This window comes from Melanotaenia boesemani, chromosome 8 (assembly GCF_017639745.1).
Source record: "Melanotaenia boesemani isolate fMelBoe1 chromosome 8, fMelBoe1.pri, whole genome shotgun sequence".
Lineage (NCBI taxonomy): Eukaryota > Metazoa > Chordata > Actinopteri > Atheriniformes > Melanotaeniidae > Melanotaenia > Melanotaenia boesemani.
This window is the reverse complement of record NC_055689.1, coordinates 26,002,466-26,020,458: the sequence shown is the minus strand read 5'-3', so window position 1 is coordinate 26,020,458 and position 17,993 is coordinate 26,002,466. Positions and strand designations below refer to the sequence as shown.

The following is a 17,993-nucleotide window of genomic DNA, read 5'->3' as shown; positions in this document are numbered from 1 at the left end:
TACTATGTAACTACAACAATGCACTGTCATATATACAAGATTAAGCTGTACTACATTTCAAGCACAAGGATTTGTCTTGTACTGTAAGTAGTCTGATATATTGAGGTTTTGTCAGTTCATATCGAGGGGAAAAAAATCCTGATTTTCATTAAAAGAAATCGTCATAAACTGCAAATGCGAAGTCATTTAAATCGATTTATCACCCTACTCTGTGTTTACCAAGTTTTGTGCAGCAACGTGGCAAAGCAGGATCCCATAGGTTTGATTAAATTTGACAAACTCTTAAGGAACTGTGCCCAGTCTTTCTGACTTGTGGCGTTATCTGGAAATCATACCTGTTGAGCAAGATATTCTACTACCAGCTCCTACTAGTTGTAGTGCTTGAGCAAATAATTCTTAGGACGTTGTCACCAACATTACAAGAAATGGGTTGGCTCTTGTTGAAGTGTGTTTTTGCAGAAGATACAGGAACTGTGGGGGAGATTATCCTTTCCTCTTTAAAATGTCTGTAGAAAGTGGACTCTAAAATATATGTTTTGTTGGATTGTTTTGCCATTCAGGGATAAGACACACAGTGGCATTAAGTGTCATATTTTAAATGCATACTGCAAGTGCAACAGCATGGCCCACAGGCTGTGTAGGCTTCTTCATGCTCTCCTGCTATTTTGGTTGTGAAAAAGGGTTCAAATACAAGTTGTTGGCTAGAGTCATCAGTGAAGGCACTCTCAGCCAGTACAATTCCTGTTTTTGGTGCTCTGAAATAGTCATGCCAGTCAGCGAAGCATGATGACAACAAAAGTTGTCAATTATATGTATGTCTTAGTCATTGTGTGACTTGAAATTACAACCACCTTAGTCCTACCTCTAGAGTCAGATCAAAAAAAAGTTTAAAAAAAAGTTTACTAAAATTCACCTTCCTGTTTACAGTGCTTGAGTTGTGAAGGTGTGTGTGTTTGTATAGTTGGTATATTGTATGTTTGGTTATATATATTTGGTTGTATATGTATATTTGGTTACTTTGAAGCACGTCCTTTCCAGGTGATTTAGTGAAGGTATGCATGGTGGATGATCATGTATGATGGCACTGCATCCTGATAGAGCACTTGTGTATTTAGACCCTGCAGATTTGCAGATAAGTCCAGCTGCCTCCAGGCTAAAAGTCTTTCATTTTTTATGCAACTAATGTTCTTCTAAACATTTCTTTCTGCTTTTTACAAAATTGTTATGAGCATTTTTTTTCAGATATTCCAAAGGTGTAACGGGCTACTGTGCATTGGCAAATGAAGTATTAATTCTGAAACTATTCTCAAGGGAAAACTAAAGACATATTTGCCCCCAAAATGCCTGTTCTGAATGAACTTCCTCTCTGGTTTCTCTTCTTCCTCCCACTCAACAAGCTATCTGTGCCGGGCGGAAAACTACCACAAAGCAAATCTCAATTACAGGCAGTTACAAAAGTTTTGGGGTGCTCCTTGTGCTGTTTTTACTTTTTTCTTTTTTTTTTTAAAGAGTTTTTGCAGATTTCAGTAACAGTGAAAGTAAACTTGTAAATGGTCACACATTATATAGTTAACTGGTTTTAGAGTGTGTTTGTTTCCTAATGTTATTTTCTTTTTCCTCAGGAGTTCTTTGATCATGCAAAGAAATTGTGGGACGATGAAGGAGTGAAAGCATGCTTTGAGAGGTCCAATGAATACCAGCTCATCGACTGCGCACAATAGTAAGTTAAAACTTTTAAATAACATTTCTGGTGTTATGATTTTGAGCTTTTACATTAGGAGCTTTAATGAGCACATGTGAATGAACATGGTTGTTTGAGCAGCTCTAAGACAGATAGAAGAGGTTAAGTCGGTGTTTTTTAAGCTTTTGCACCTTGTAAGCTATAGTTCTACCATTTCTTTGTTTGTGCTCTTTGTGTCCTGTTTGAGGTGAAAGCTATGTGGTGTGTGCTGGTGTCAGGTCATATATGAATATGGCTGAGATATGTTTACTCTGGGTGTGGCACGTCAAGCAACAATTGTAGATGTCCTGTGGAAAATTATACATATATCTCCTCACGTCAGCATATTTGACATATCTCCATGGCGATATGCAAAGCCTGATCTGACCTGCATTAAAATGTCAGAGTCACACTCATTGTATTGATGTAACATTAACCTGTAAAAACTGTAATGACGTAATGACGCTTTAGTTAAAGCCAGTTTTTCATTTTGCTGTCAGGTTTGGTCTACAAAACCTATGTGGGTCATGATTTCAGTTTCACTATCATTTGTGCTCAGGTTTTCTCAATACAATTGTACTTTAGATAGTGTAGTTGGGAAATGCTGATAACTGCAGTGTGGCAAGGTAGAGACATTGGCCACGTTTACATGAGAGTTTTAACTCCCCTTTAATTCAGAATAAAAATTAAATCTTCTTGAAAAAGATTAAAAATGACCTTGTGAACACCTAATTCAGAAGGAAAATGACCGTTCCGAATTAAACTTAAATCTGAACTAAGTGGCTGGTTTATTCTGATCTTCAATTCCGCTTTTAATTAATTCCAGGCTTTCTGTGCATGCTCATTCCCTTGTCCCGTCACAATACAGTACTCCATCTCCCTTCTCCCCAGCTGACGAAAACAAAGATTTTAGGCGGAATTGAATAAAGGAGAATAAACGTGTTCTCCATGTAATCCTTAATTGAGAATGATTATTTCCTTGTAAACGTGAAGGAGAATACTTTAATTCTGAATTGTTTAGTTCCAAATGATAAATTCAGAATAAAAAAAGAACATCATGTAACCGTGGCTCCATCTTTGCGTGGAAGGCTCCTGCTCTACCTCGGACACAGTAGAGGGCCCCTCTGTAGCCTGAAAAAGGAAGTTTGGATATGCAAAGTGACCCACTGATTACACTGCTCTCCTTCTGCTTCCCCTCTTGATTCACATGTAAATATGATGGCATGTACATGGTCCATTTTCAGGGGGGAGGGGCCACTGGAAGTAGTCCCTTCCTGTCCCAAAGGTTGGCTCCCTTTATCTCTGCAGGTTCATTCAAAGGCATGCTTTATCAGTACTCGGATATCGGCTGGTTGCTAGCCATTTTGTGAGCTTGTGTTTTATGGATGGAACATAGAAAAGTTTTAGTGATGGTGTAGTACTATTTTCCTCAATATCTTACATTTCCTGAACATAAATTTGACATATGGTCAAGTCTTGCTATGTTGCGGTGCCTGTAAGCAGCTGCCAGCAGAGAGATAGTCAGGTGATGGTTGGAAAGTCACATGAAACTGTAAGGTGGAGCTGATACAATCCATGGTCTGTTTGTCTTTTCTGCTCAGCCAGTCAGTGTTTGTGCACAATATGTAACAAGCTAGTTGGTTTTATTTTGGACACTATCCCAGTATCACAATGACATCATATAATGTTGTGGTATCGTACACATTTCAGACCTATATTATTTCCTTGTTACAAATCTGTATATGCAGCAGTTCTCTGAATGTTGAAATCTGGAAGAGTATTCTATATTGTGACGAAAATCACTATTATCAGTGCTTCAGCAGCTAGCTGGAGCAGTGATAACGTGGCTGTCCTGTGACATGAGTAAACATTAACACAGTAAAATAAAGACAATGAATGGCATACAGGATTTAAATTAAGTACTAGCGGTTCAAATGTGGGTTTTCTGGTGTGTGCTTTGGTTTTGAACTCAGTCGATCTGCTTTTGTCTTTAAATCCTACATCTACTTTTCAAAATCTAAAGTGCTGCCAAATTGCTGTTGCTTCAATATCATTATATTTTCTTCCTCATTTGATTTCTTCTCTCCTTCCCTTCTTGCTGTCTTCCTATCACTGCCTCTCTGGCTGTTACATCACAGCTCCTGATTGGTTAACAGCTGGTGGGCTGTTGTGCTGTTTGGTCAAACAAAGCCATTTAATTTATTCTTTCTTAATTATAATTAGGTAGAGTTTAGAAGTTTTAGAATTTCTTTTTTGTACTTACTTAGCATTTTAAGTATTTTTATCATCAGTTATTTTGCTTTATTAATGCCACAATGCTTTTCTTAGTCTGTCTAGGTGTGTGTGGGATGTAATGCTATAGATTTATCAGAAAATAACATAAAAACGATAACTATTAAAATACATTAGTTTGTCGTTAGTTTAAAAAAAGCTTTTGTAGGGGGAGAAACGGTTAAGACTGAAGTCTGGAAATTGTCAAAGCACATGGCCTCTCACTTACTTCCTCTCTTAGTTTTAACCTGTGAATGAACTCTGTGGATGGAAGACATTCACAGATAATTTGTCCTACCTGGTATCAGACTCATCTGTGTGTAAATGACCACACAGGCACATGGACATTTATTGTTGTTATGACCGCTCACCTAGTCTAACTGGAAACACTGGTAGACAGCTTCAGCGGCCAACTGTGTTAAAAGGAAAGGAGCAAGGTTCATCACACTGGACACCGGTTGTATTAAAGCAAATGTATTTTTGAGTGTGAGGACCTTTCATAGTGTATCCGGTATTATTTGTAAGCACTTGCTACTTTTAAACTTGTATACTCCTAGACTGAACTGGAGAAGCTTTCATTCTTCTTCTACTTTAGCCTTCTTCAGGTGTCCTCTTTTTTTTTTGTATGAAATGTTAACTTCATTTTGTTCATGTAACAGGATCTGTATTAGATCATGAATGTGATCGGACTTCTTTCAGTCATCCAGAGTAAATTAAAGAGGAAGTTGGCTTACATATTGTGGTGTGTAGGAGGAACAGAGGATCTTTGCATATTCACAATCAAAGCTTTGTCATAAAATCTCTAAAAATTATAAATCTAGCTGGATACAATTTTGGTAAAGTGTGTCACATTAAGATTTTGTGGAGGCAGATGATATACCTCTGCCTTTTCATCTGGATTGTCCTTCACAGACCTTGTTCCACTGCAGATATTTATTCCAGCAGGCTTAATGCTGGCTGGTCCATTGGATACAGACACAGGAAATAAGTATGGGCCGATGGTGAGAGCTTGTTATGCCAAAGAGCGTGTCCATATCGATGCTTTTGGAATCCTGTCACACATTGATTTGCCCTCTGCATTGCACATTTATACGTTTTAAGAGCACAGATATGTGTCTGCCAGTTGATTGATTATGAGCTATTTTCAGCTGTGGCAGGCCAGTACCATTGCAATGCCTTGGATGTGTCAACGGCAAAATCAAATGCTTTTTTCACACGCAAATTAGAACTCCTGGCCTGGTCCTAGGAAGTTCCCTCATGTAAATATGCCCATGAAGTGATGGCTGGAATACCAGGCTGCAGCAGTAGAGAGTGGGCCAGAGGAGAGCTTTCTTGGATGTTCATGATGTTGGTCTCAGGGACTTAGTGAAGAAATGGTGCTGTGAAACAGCTGTGTGACACAGTCACAATGAGAATGAGGCCTTGGACAGTGATAAAGTTGATGCCAGATCATATTTGTGAGTATGGTGGTGCTGAAGCTTGATTTAGGTGCCCAGATCTAATTTTTGAAATCCTATTTTCTTGATTATGAGTTATGCATCACAGCCTCTCTCTGGCCACTTTGTGTAAAAATACCATGTATTGTTTCACAACAAGCTTATTCTGGTCAATGTAGTTCACACATTTTTGTAGTTTTATTCTTTTAGTTCGAAATAGAACACCTGAGTATGCTGTCATATAAATAAAGTAGATGAGATGCTAAATATTGTCATAAAACTGTCGTTTTACTATATTAAATAAATTCAAGCTATTCAATGAGAACTTAAACAATTATTTAATAATTTCTTAGCCAAACAGCACAAGTCACTCTTTATATGTTCAGTGTTGTTGCATTTAACAATTTCAAAACCAAGTGAGCTTGTTTAGTCAAAGACTATTTCCAGTAAAAATATTAATAAATTAAAATTGCTACTCACTTTTTTCTGAGATAAATACAAAAGTTTTGTTCCTCAAAGCAGTTCATTAAAAGTGCTATCACTACGTCATATCAAAACTTTAGCTGGACTTAAATTCCTGTGACTTTTAGACATGCAAACCCTTGTACTTTTTAGCTTCATGGAGGTCTGAAGTAACATTCACTCATTTGAAAAATGCTTTATAAATTTATGTGATCTTCCAATTGATTTTTACTGTCCTAATCTTTAAATGGTAAAAATTGTTGTAAAATACTGTACACCTACAACTAATTGTAAGATTATCAGCTGATAAGACGATTATTCTCCCTTATACTGGCAGCTGAAACACTGAGTCTTTCTAATATCACAGGATAGTGGATAAAATGGTCAACTTTTTCTTAAAAGCAGCATCTATTTTTTGTTTTCTATCTTGCTAAAACCACAAGATATTTAAATCACAATTTAAAATAGTTTAAAATCTTCACAGGGTAGTGATTAAAGAATATTCAGTTTAGCTTAGATACAGATGAATATATTAGACATAACAAAAACTGTTAATTTAGTTTTGATCTGCTAATTGACTGGTGATGTGAATGTAGCAGTCACACTCAGTATCAACCCTCTCAATTAGAGGTAGAAAATTATTATATTTACATGATTCTTAGTCAGAATCATATGGCTATTTAGATGCACAATAGGACAGCTGTGGACTTTCCAGATGTTGAGTTATCCTTGTAATGTATTCAAGTAATGTTAGGAAAACGCACTGAAAATTACCACACATTGGATTGATTCTGATTTTAAATAAATAAATAAATAAACAAACAAACAAATAACTAACGCCCAGATGCAGATAGTTACTGACCTCATCAGTCTTGCTTCAAAGTCAGCTTTCATGTTCAGATCATCCATACTCCCTCTGAAGGTATCCCACTTTAAACCTTGTGGATCTTTGTGTACTAAACAAAATTATTGTATGGACTTGACATCTACTTTTTAAATAAACTTACCAAAGGTGAAAGTAACATTTTACTAACATCATTTTTTTAAATTCATACAGTATGATGTCCCCAGCTTTCCCACATCAAAACGAATAACCACTCCACAGAGCAAAAACTGCTCAGGAAAACCTGGAGAAACATAAGAGCACAAGGCATTAACTTGGCCTCCACACCTTAATCCAATTAAAAATCTGCAGGTTGGGTTGGACTTATTCCAAACTGTGTAGGCTCCACCCAGCAAACCAGATATGAACCAAAAAAACAAATTATCCTGCCAGACACCTGAGGAGATCCTCAACAGTGTCCATAGCTCAAAGGGTCAGAACTGGTCTGCTGCTGGCTGTGGACCTACCCTGCATTAACCAGGTTGTGTTCTAGCTGAAGGGAGGAAAAAAAAAAAAATATATATATATATATGTGTATATATATATATGTGTATATATATATATATATATATATATATATATGTGTATATATATATATATATATATATATATATATATATTATATATTTGTGCTGGGCAACGATTAAAATTTTTAATCGCGATTAATCGCACGACATGCTGCGATTAATTGCATCGTTACGCGCAAAATGTCTCTTTCCTTTAAAAAAAGGCCTACAGCTATAAAAAGAAAATGCAGTAAGGTTTGGTTTACTAACACCACATCAGGGCTCTCCAAACTGCAACTCTGGAGCTGCAAGTGTCTCTCTGGACCTTCCACAATGCCTCTAAATACGTGGCTAAAATATTTTTTTTAAATCTATCTTTCTTGTCATTAGGTTGGAAACCATGGACTTTTTTTTCCTTTCTTTTACATAATTTTCCACAAAGATATACATTCCTTAGCAGAAAGTCTGTCTATCCTCTTTTTTTATAAAGGTTTTATGTTTTTCTTTATTTTAAAACCTTAAAAATGGAAATAAAAATGTGGTTCTTCAAAAATAACAAACATCCTATGGTGGCTCTCCATTAAAAATATATATTAAGTTGCCTTTTTGAAAAGTCTCGTAACATTTGCGTCTCTAAAGTAGTTTTATTTATCTGGCTGAGGGAAAAATGGCTCTTTGGATTGGAAAGGCTGCAGACCCCTGCACTAAACACATAAACAGGTTTAGCAGCAATTTTCAGATAAAATATTTCTTCATATATATTTATAAAATCAAATATTTATGACAAAGAAGGATGAAATGTTCAGGATTTACTAACTAAAAGGTAAAAGTCAGCAGGATGAATTTAAAGCTGTGAAGCTGCTTCCTTCTAAACAGAAGGAACAATATGTGATGAATATCAGCATCAGGTGAACAGACAGAAAGCAGGATTAGAATCTCACAGCTTCTAGATGGTGAGGAGAGAGAAATATTCACAATATGCACAATAACTTCCATCCATGCACCTTCAGTGTTTCATTATCCAGGTTTCTGGCCTATAATTTCTCTAAACTTTCATTTTCAGCCTCCGCTACCAGGAGTTAAGGGGTTAACAACTCGTTCCTGGTGTAGCGTCAGGTCTGTAGATGTAACTCTGAACATGTGTGGTATCCACAGAAAGTCCAGAATCTCAGCTAACAGCTCAGTAAAACCATTTCTGTCACCAACAAACACAGTTAAGACAACACATTATTTAAAGAGCAGCTACACAAAGTCCGAAAAATATGTAAACACAAATGATGTCTCCCCATCTCCACCCCACGACATGAACACGAACAAACGGCTCCTCTACTGAAAGTTCACATCTCACAGATTCCACAGGTGGAAGTTTCATCTCGCTATGACCAAGATTCACCGAACCAGAGGTAGAAAAAGGCCTGATTTATGCTTCACGTTTGTAAAAGTCAGAAAGCATGTCTTACCTTTGTTGTCTTGCATGAATTAAAACAGCATTTATTAAAAAAAAATAATAATAAAAAAGTTTCCTGTCCAAAAATTACGATGTTCTGTCCATCTGCATGTATTTTGACAAAGTGAAATGTCGGTTCTTTTTTTCTTCTTCCTATTCCAGACAGAAAACATCTCTTTATTTTAATAAACCCGATCACGTCAGACGCACCGCTGCAGCAGGGAAGAGAGACATGGACGCCATGTTTCTGTCATCAAAGCTGGCAGCCAGCAAAAAAAAAAAAAAAATGAACGTGCGATTAAAAAAATTAATGGCGTTAACTAAGCGTTGCGTTAATGCGCGATTAACGCGTTAACGTACCCAGCACTATATATAAATATATATATATATAAATGAAATTACTGAAAGTTATAAGTGTGACAAGTTGTAGTTTTGGGTGTGGTGTTGTGAAGATGGGCCCACATTTGGTAATGGACAGGGTTCCAGATCTCCCAGTGAGTCCTGAAGATGGGGCTATGCTTTGTAGAGATACATGCATTTAAGGATGGGTCTTGGTCTTGGCCTAGGCTGTGGCTGGTGTTAGGGCTGGGGTTTAGTGGTGGTCACGGGACCCTGTCACCAGCCTGGGGGCCACTGACACAGTCATCTGGGGCAGTAAAGTGCTAAGAATGGCCGGCATTGTCAGCCATTACCGGCCCCTGAAGGGCCTACAGAAACAGAGGGGCTACGCTTCACAAACAGTGGCTCTCCTCAATAAGGAGCCTCTTCTCTTCACGGAAGAGCCCGAGAGAGTGATATTTATACACCGGCTGCATGTCACTGCTGCTTTTTTATGTCACTAATAAGTAGCTGAAATACTTAATGTTTTAGCTGATTTGCTCTACAGCATCTGTTTCTACCTAAAAAATTAATAACATTTCCCTGACTACTTATTCTAAAGACATAATAAATGTGGTTTTTGGTGTGGCTGTGTAGCAGTTAAAACTATGTTGTTTTGTTCAGTTCAGTTCCAGTTTTACATAATTCTCTTATGCAGTATCAAATACACAAACTGTTATTATTAATTTTTATGACTGATTGACTATTAGTACTACTGCTACTTCAAAGGAAGGTGGAGATTTGACTGGCTGAAGTAACATAAATAAAAGGAATGAGGAAGAGAAATGTTTAAGTAGCAAAAAATATTATTTTATATGACTTATTGATTAAGTGCCAAAAATTGTGAACCTTAAAGAAAAATACTAAAGAGCTAAAATCAAATAATTTGGTTCGTTTTTTACCATAGCGCAATTGAAACCATAATCAAAACTACTATAATAATATTAATAAAAAGAAAATTTAGACTTTCTTCATGAAATGGATCATAAAAGGCCTTAATCCAGATTAACAAAAACCTTTGTGTCACTTGTTATAATCAGATGACCCTGCTGTCAGCTGACTGAGGAATAATCAAAGGGGGCACTATGGAAGTGTGTGTTAGAATTTATCTGTGTGTAGTTATGTGATTTGTGTGCATGATTTCTGAGTAAAAGGGAGGAGTGGTTTTGAGCTGAACTGTAGAATGATCTACTGGAAGCTCAGTGGGATTCGATCTACACAAACTGCTGTCCTTAAGGTTGTTAGAGCCCCCTCTGGGACTAAGTCTTTCTCTCACACTGCCCCTCTTGGTCTCCGTCTCTCTCTGGCTATCTGTTCTGTCCTCTCTTGAGGCCAGAAAGTGATAGAGAAGATGTTGCAGAGCACATGAGAACACATGGCAAGTCTTTTCCAAAGAGTGAGTGTGTGTGTGTGTGTGTGTGTGTGTGTGTGTGTGTGTGTGTGTGTATGTATGTGATATGTGTGTAAAATGTTCTTTGTCAAGGCATCAACATCTTCTGTGTGCCTGAGATTAAGTGTTCCTGTAACTGTTAATTGTTTTTTTTCTGTCCATTAGGAGGGAGTTTATGTATTTGGGAAGCTGTAGATGTCAGGTCTGAAAATCTTTCAGCCTGGTGGGGAAACTAAAGCCTAAAGCTGCCCGGCATTGCTTGGTACATGTCACAAGATTAGCTACACTGCCTGTGTGTTTTTATTTTGTTTCTAGAGACCAGAGGCTCTGACAGCCTCTGTTTCATTTTGTCAATAGCCATGTTTCCATACAGTTGTCAATTTGAAGCAAACCTTGTAAAGAAATTAGAATTAGGCACACTTTGGAAATAAATAATTCAAGAAATAATTATTTGACAGTGACTGGGGTGACTTTGTGAGCCTGAAAAAAGCTTTTTGCATGAATTTCAGCGTTATACAATTACCTTTGACGCACTAAACATCAGAGAAGTGTTGTTCATGTGGTTCTAAGGAGGGTACATAAAAAGGTGGAAACCTCACAGCAAAACTGTAACTCCATCTCAGCGTTCTGTATAACCGGAGAGTTGTAAAGGTGTAATGATCACTAACAGCTGCATAAGAGAAGTTGAGCTTCACCATCCAGTACCATTTGAAACGGGAAGGGAACCAAAGTTGAGCCTGGCATGAAAGATTCCTGTATGAGGACCCATGCAGCCACATAGTCTCTCTCCTTCTGAGAGAAATTATTTTAGTCTAGGAAAGTTTTACAATTACTATATGATGATATTCTTTTGCATTAAAATATAACCTCACAGCCTTTCATTTCCTCTTCCTCCCTCATTTCACTGTCATTGTAAAGAAAACACATCACTCACTTGCATCAAATTCTGTGTTTTGAAATTAAAATCTTGGAAAAAACCAAAAAAGACCCTGAAAGCAAAGTGAGTGATACCGAAGGAGACTTCCTTGTTGCTTTGTTGCTGAAAAAGATAACTGTGAATTAACTTTTTTGTATCAGGCAGCAAATAAAATGGTTGCAGTGTAAAGTAAAAGCACTCGGAGAACACTGTCTCCCCATAGCAGAGAATCCTTTAAAAAATTCCTAGATCAAGGCAGTGATCTGGGTCACCCCCAAAATCGAATCACTTGTTCTTTATTCTATTTCTGACATTTCCTGAAAATTTAATCAAAATCCGTCCATAACATTTTGAGTTATATTGCTAACAGACAGACCATTAGACAGACAAACAGACCGGCACCGAAAACATAACCTCCGCCTTGGTGTGGAAATTAATAAAAAGATAAATAAATAAAACTTTTGGAAATGTTGCAGTTTCCATCAAACTCTTCTCTAAGAGATTTTTTTTTGTTTCTAAGTTTTGATAAGGAAATAAAAGTATTAAAATTGTATCATGCTTCAGATATTTCCATGTAAATTGTGTAAATTGTTAGTGTGGCCTATTTTGTGTTCACTATGTACTGTACAGTGATGCTGATAAAATGAGAATTTTATGTTCCACTTAAAGAAGGGTAGCTATAAATAGATGTTTATTTTTGGGTTAAAATGTGCGTCCATTTTAAAGGACAGACAAAGAGCGAGGCCGGTGAATGGCGGATATCTGTGAGGCTGTTACTATGTGCCGACAACGTGCACACATATACCTTTGTATTTCATAGACGCACACATGCACAGCCTCCTGTTGTCCAGGAGTGTATAAGCACAGTCTGCTGGAGGACAGCAGTGGCGCTGCAGGTCCCCTGCTCAGAGATTGTGGAATGGTCGGCCATAGACCCCCTCCTCTTTCCCCTCCTTCCCCGATTACTTTCTCTCTCTCTCTCGCTCTCTCTCTCTCTCTCTCTCTCTCTCTCTCTCTCTCTCTCTCTCTCTCTCTCTCTCTCTCTCTCTCTCTCTCTCTCCCTCCCTCTCTCTCTCTCTTCAGAGTCCCCCCCCACCACCCCCTCTGTCACTCCCCTCTCTCCCCTCGCCTTCCACCCCCCCCACCCCCCTTAGAGCTTATGTAAACTAGCTGTGGAGCCAGGGCAAGCTGAGGCTATTTTTAGCAGCAGCACTGCAGAGCAGAAACTGGCTAGGGTCACGTGTGCACAGCCGAATCAAAGGGAGTATCCCGGCAATGCGCTGTAAACAAAGGGAAGGTCAGTAGCAGAAGGTGAGACACAAAACGCCTCTGTGTTGGTTTTGTGTGTTTGACTGTGTGAGGGTGGCTGTGCCTGGCCATACCTTCTCTTCTCTTAATGCCCGGACATAAAACAAATCACTGAGTGTGTATGAATGCACCCATATGCTTTCCTGCTCACTCTGTCTCCCCCTACCCTACTCACACACACATCTCAACAGAGGATGCACAAGTACAGACTATATTTATTCAAGTTGAAGAACATACATGTTTAAAAAGAAAACTGATGAAAGTAGAAGTACTTGAAACATTTTAATTTAAAGTAAAAAATAGGATGCAAGCGAAATGTAACTTAAAAAAACAAAAACAAAAAAAACAAAAACAACAACAAAAAAACAAGCAATTTCACCAGATCATTCAATCCAAAGTTTGTCCTTAAATCATAACAATTCTTTTTTACAATATTAAAATTTTGTAACTTACAATATAGTAAAGTTATGGAGATAATGATGAGTGGCAACACATACTTGCCTTGACTTGATCTTTTCGTCGATAACTTCAAACAGTTGTCTTTAACGAGGAAACACATGAGAAATAACTTCTTGCTCTAAATCTGCTCCATCTGTAGTGTCCTCCGCTTCACTGTTATCTACATCGAGTTACTGATTATTCTGGTCGCAAACATTACACTCGTGTCTGCGTCTGGTCTGTTTAGCTTTGTTACATCTATTTCTAGATGACTGTACCAAGGGATTGCCATTTTAAAATATCACTCTCCCCATCCATGCAGGTTGAAACTATCATGAAGTTGGAATGGTGCACAGTAATGCAAGGATTGTCATTAAAATTTTTTTTTCTTTCATTCCTATCCATTACATTTAAAAAAGATGCACCAAGCTCCCTTTGTAGATCAAGGAGTAGAAAGCACAGATAGTTCACCTAAAATGTAGTTGGTAAAATTACAAAGTCATCAATTACAACTATGTGAAAATTGTAAATGAGTACTCTAACAAACTATTTATACTTTGTTACTTCCATCCTATGCAGCTTGTTTCTCCCATTTTTAGAGACAGAGTTGGGAAGTTGAATTGATCAAAGAGGAGTTTGACCATAAGGAGACATATTGCTATCTAATCATGACAAGGGCTCCCAGCTTTAAACACTCTCCCTGTTGCTGTTGAGCCAGTTTACCTGAAAGAGCAACTACAGATTCTGAGCAATAGAAAGAATTTATCATAGAGCACATGGCCATGTGTGTTCAGTTTAGCATGTTTGGGGGGTGGGGGGACTCAAACCCTCAGAGCCTGTTAAAAGTCTGGCCTTGTAGTGTACTGTAGTCCACATTTTGTACCCTGCAGGCCTGTCTAGCAGTGAAGCTACAGGGTGTGGGTGTCCAGCCACACCTAGGCAAAAGGTTTTCCTCCACCTTGGCCACTATTCAAACAAGCTTCAACTTTCACCTCCTATGGAATGTGGTCATAGCGGGGCAAAAAGCTATATATAGAAACCTTCCTATATTTTTCTTTCACTATGGTTTGCTGAAAGTTTGACCTGTAGGTTGTTTCATCTGTCTAGGCTGAACAAAGTAGCTTGGAAGCTAACTTAACTAAACATTAAATTGCTGGTTTTTAGCAGTTTTGTTTGGATAATTGATTGATTTCTAACAAAAGATTTTAGAATTTACTCTGCTCACTATACTCACCAAAAAGAAATGCATTCCAATTTGGAGATGAGAGATTTTGCCATGCTAGCCATAATTTCCTTTGTTTTTGTTATTTTTAAGAGTATTCTTGTACTCCAAAGGCATATTCATTCAGAAATGTAATTGTAGTCATTGATGTGTTTCTATGCAACTGAATAAACAGAGGTTCAGAGTTTGTGGGTCTTAATAATGGAATGTAATAGGGGTGTGCCGATTCACTATTTAATCGATTTTTAATCAATGCAACATTTGCTAATTCAGTTACGATCCGTAAATGTTCAAAATCAATTATTTTTCATGATAATTAAATGACAGGAACACAGCTGCTAAATTAGGCAATAACATAAAAGTTGCGCATGTTACTCGGACATATTAAGGAGCTGGACCAGTCCACCCCCTCTAAAGTGTCTGGGCTAATAACAGTAAACAACAGAGATACCAGAAGGTGGCAGCTAGCCTTGTAGCCACTGTTACTGAGCGTGAAATTTACTCATCGAGTTCGAAGGCGAGCGTTTGGAAACATTTTGGGTTTTTATGGACATGACAGCGGACAATAGTAATACTACAAATCTGCAACAACACCACATGCATTACCAGCCAAGGTTAGAAGAGGAGACGAAGCCGCCGGTGTTGACGGTTTGACATACATTGTTAGAATAATAGTATACCATATCCTTGTCTGTTGGTTTAGACTACTTTATCAAAGTGCCATAACTATGTGTTCCTCTTTGATAGATATGCTAAAATGATGTTTAATATTTTATTTGACAACAGTTATTTTAGAGTTAATCATTACACGTCCAATCTCCCAGTTTGAGAGAAGGCGCTAGATGCTAATAAGTAGATACTACAGTACGTGTTTAAATGACATTATGAACTCACTTGCAAGATTAACAGAAAAAATACATAAGTACAGTTTCATACAATGCATCTGAGTTTTTAAGTGCATACCCTTAAGTGCAGTCATAAAAGAGATGCACTTGATCAATGTGCAGTCAATATGCAATATAATACACTAAACTAAGTTGTGGGGTCACAGTCGACTGTATGCCGACGCAATTTCTGAGCCGTCAGTGTTGCTGAATTAATGGGTCATTTGCAGTTTTCTGTGCTATGCATGCTCATTAACCAAGGGTAGTTATTCTGACAACATATGCCAATCTGTCAGAACACCTGTTGTTGCTTTAACTATTGCTAACACATATTTTCTGTAGATTCCCCCCCCCAAAAAAACAAAAACCCAGAATGAAGAAAGAACAATATATTAAAAATCCTGTTAATCGTTTAATAATAGAATCGAAGCACCCTGAATCATAATGGAATTATGAGGTACCTACGATTCCACACCCCTAGAATGTAACGGACCAATACTTGTAGTTTTGTTTATTAGTTGTGTTGTAGTATTTTGTTTGTTGTTTTTTTTTGGGGGGTTTATTTTTTGTAACTATCTTTTAGATTTTGTGATGTGAAGGAGATGAAACAATCTGTTTGTTTGTATTACCTTGTGAAATCTTGGGATCTCTTGGATTTTACTTGACTTAAAGTCCAGTACAGTTTTAGCAAAACTCCAACAAGCTAGATGATTTGAGTTTCACATTTTTATTTTTATTTTATTATTTTCAAAAATAATTATAATTGTATTTTTCCTACAAACTACTGCATTAATCTGCAGTACCTCTTTATGTCCTCTCACCTTGTTCTTACCTGTCCTTTGGCAAAGTAATGACATTGTACAGTTATTACTCTGTGCAGTTACTCTGTCCTGCTAATTACCCCAACATCAAATCAACTCCTGTCTATTTTGCTTGATCTATTTGTATCACAGTTGCAGTGACAAGAAAAAGGACAAAAAGGAAGAATGAATAAAGAAGGAACTGCCTCAGTTCATTTGTTTTTGATTTTGGTAGGAGGGATGTGAAGACTTGATACATTGCTCTCACAGCATCACCACAGTTACTTGCCTCACTATAACCTGGCCTGTTTCAAGAGACTCCTGTTGAAAACTTTGTGACTTGTAACATTTTCATGACTTATCCCCAGTGTTTGACTCTTTACACGTGCAGGCCTGTTTGTATAACTCATCACAATTGACTGTGTGTCTGTCAGATTCTGACAGTATTCAGTAACTCATTATATGCCACTTGGTACACAATTCTTTCCCTGTTTTTGGGAAGATATGATTTATTTTTAGTTATGTGCTTGAGATTGTGGCCTTTTGAAATAATCCGTTTGTGTAGGCCTAATTTTGCTTTGCCCTCCCCCTATACAGACATACACACAGTGACAGTGACACACATACAGTACAGAAAGCCAGCACAGATCCCGGTCCTGCTTTGTGTTGATGTATGGGAGAGTCGGGGAATGGAATGATACAAGTACAGCCTGGCTTAGGAAGAGAGGAGGGGATAGAGAGAGAGAGAGGAGTGGTATGGACTAACTGGGGTTGCCATGGGAACCCAGCTGCTAAAACCAGGCAGGGTCAGTGTGGAAGAGAAGCTGTGTGAAGCAGGAACAGAGGGATGCCACCTGGAGGCCAGATTGAGAACTATACAAAGAGCACACAGGCCTGAAAGGCTCAGGTTCTGGCTGCATTTCAGTTAGAGACACTTTATGTTAACATCTGGAAAAAAAAAAACAGAAAATTTGAATTAATTTGTTTAAATTGAACGTTTTCTTTTTGGTGGATGTGTTTTGTTTATAACCACCAGGTGGTCCAGCATGTACAGTTTAATACAGGATTATGCAATCTGAACTGATACTGTAGACACCCCTGTCTGATATTAGCCATTGGTTATTGACTTTTGATTAGGGTAACGAGGAAAAGCTCATTTTGAGTGGGTCACCGTTTGACTTCCAAGCGGAACAACTAATTTGACATAGAGGCTGCTGTTGTTTACAGGCAAGAGAATTTAAACCTGTCCAATACTGTTGATTAGGCTATTTTACTTTGTTTTCTATTTTTGGAACAATTCACATTGGCTGACATAGTGCATCAATAATCGGCTTTGGTATTTAGAGCAACCCATCAGTCAATTTTAACTGTATTTGGAAGCTCCACATGGGGCATAGTTTAGGCCTGAAAGAGTTCACATGGTCTACCGTGGCTCAAATTTGGGGACTGAGTCTATTTTAAACAGAGGTAATGTAATGGTCCTCATAGACACTGAGCAGAGACAAAGGGGCATTACAACATATTTTACATTTTTATATACAACACCTTTCAAAACCACGACTTGATGCGGCCCTGGAAGGCAATTTGGGAACCTTGAGATAAAGCAGGCACTTTTGTTTACACAAGATTTGGTTTGACTTTCAGGAGTGTCTCTGTTCTTGCTCCTATATTTAGGAAGTGCCCACTGAGCTGTTGATGGATTTGTCTAGTTTCAGATCCATCTCCCAAACTGCACACTGTTCCTGTTTGGATGGATGAGCTGAACCCCAGGCTCAGATCTTTCCACCAGGTGACCAGGATCCTGCACAGCTCCACCTTCACGTAGTGCGTTGCACGTGGCTCTGTGTATTGTAACATTCACTACATTTGACAGTTTCCTGTTATGTAATAAGTTGGTCTGTGTTGCTGCTTTTATTTGGTTCTTTGTGCCTA

General features: G+C 37.9%; 1 protein-coding gene across 3 annotated transcripts in view; it reads left to right on the top strand.

The window, feature by feature from the left end:
- Nucleotides 1–17,993, top strand: part of gnal (guanine nucleotide binding protein (G protein), alpha activating activity polypeptide, olfactory type) — a 54,551-nt gene that overhangs the window by 23,368 nt on the left and 13,190 nt on the right. For all 3 annotated transcript variants that reach the window (XM_041991637.1, XM_041991635.1, XM_041991636.1), the window contains exon 5: nucleotides 1,623–1,720. In XM_041991637.1, coding sequence (XP_041847571.1) covers nucleotides 1,623–1,720 — 98 coding nt within the window. The remainder of the gene's footprint in view (nucleotides 1–1,622; nucleotides 1,721–17,993) is intronic.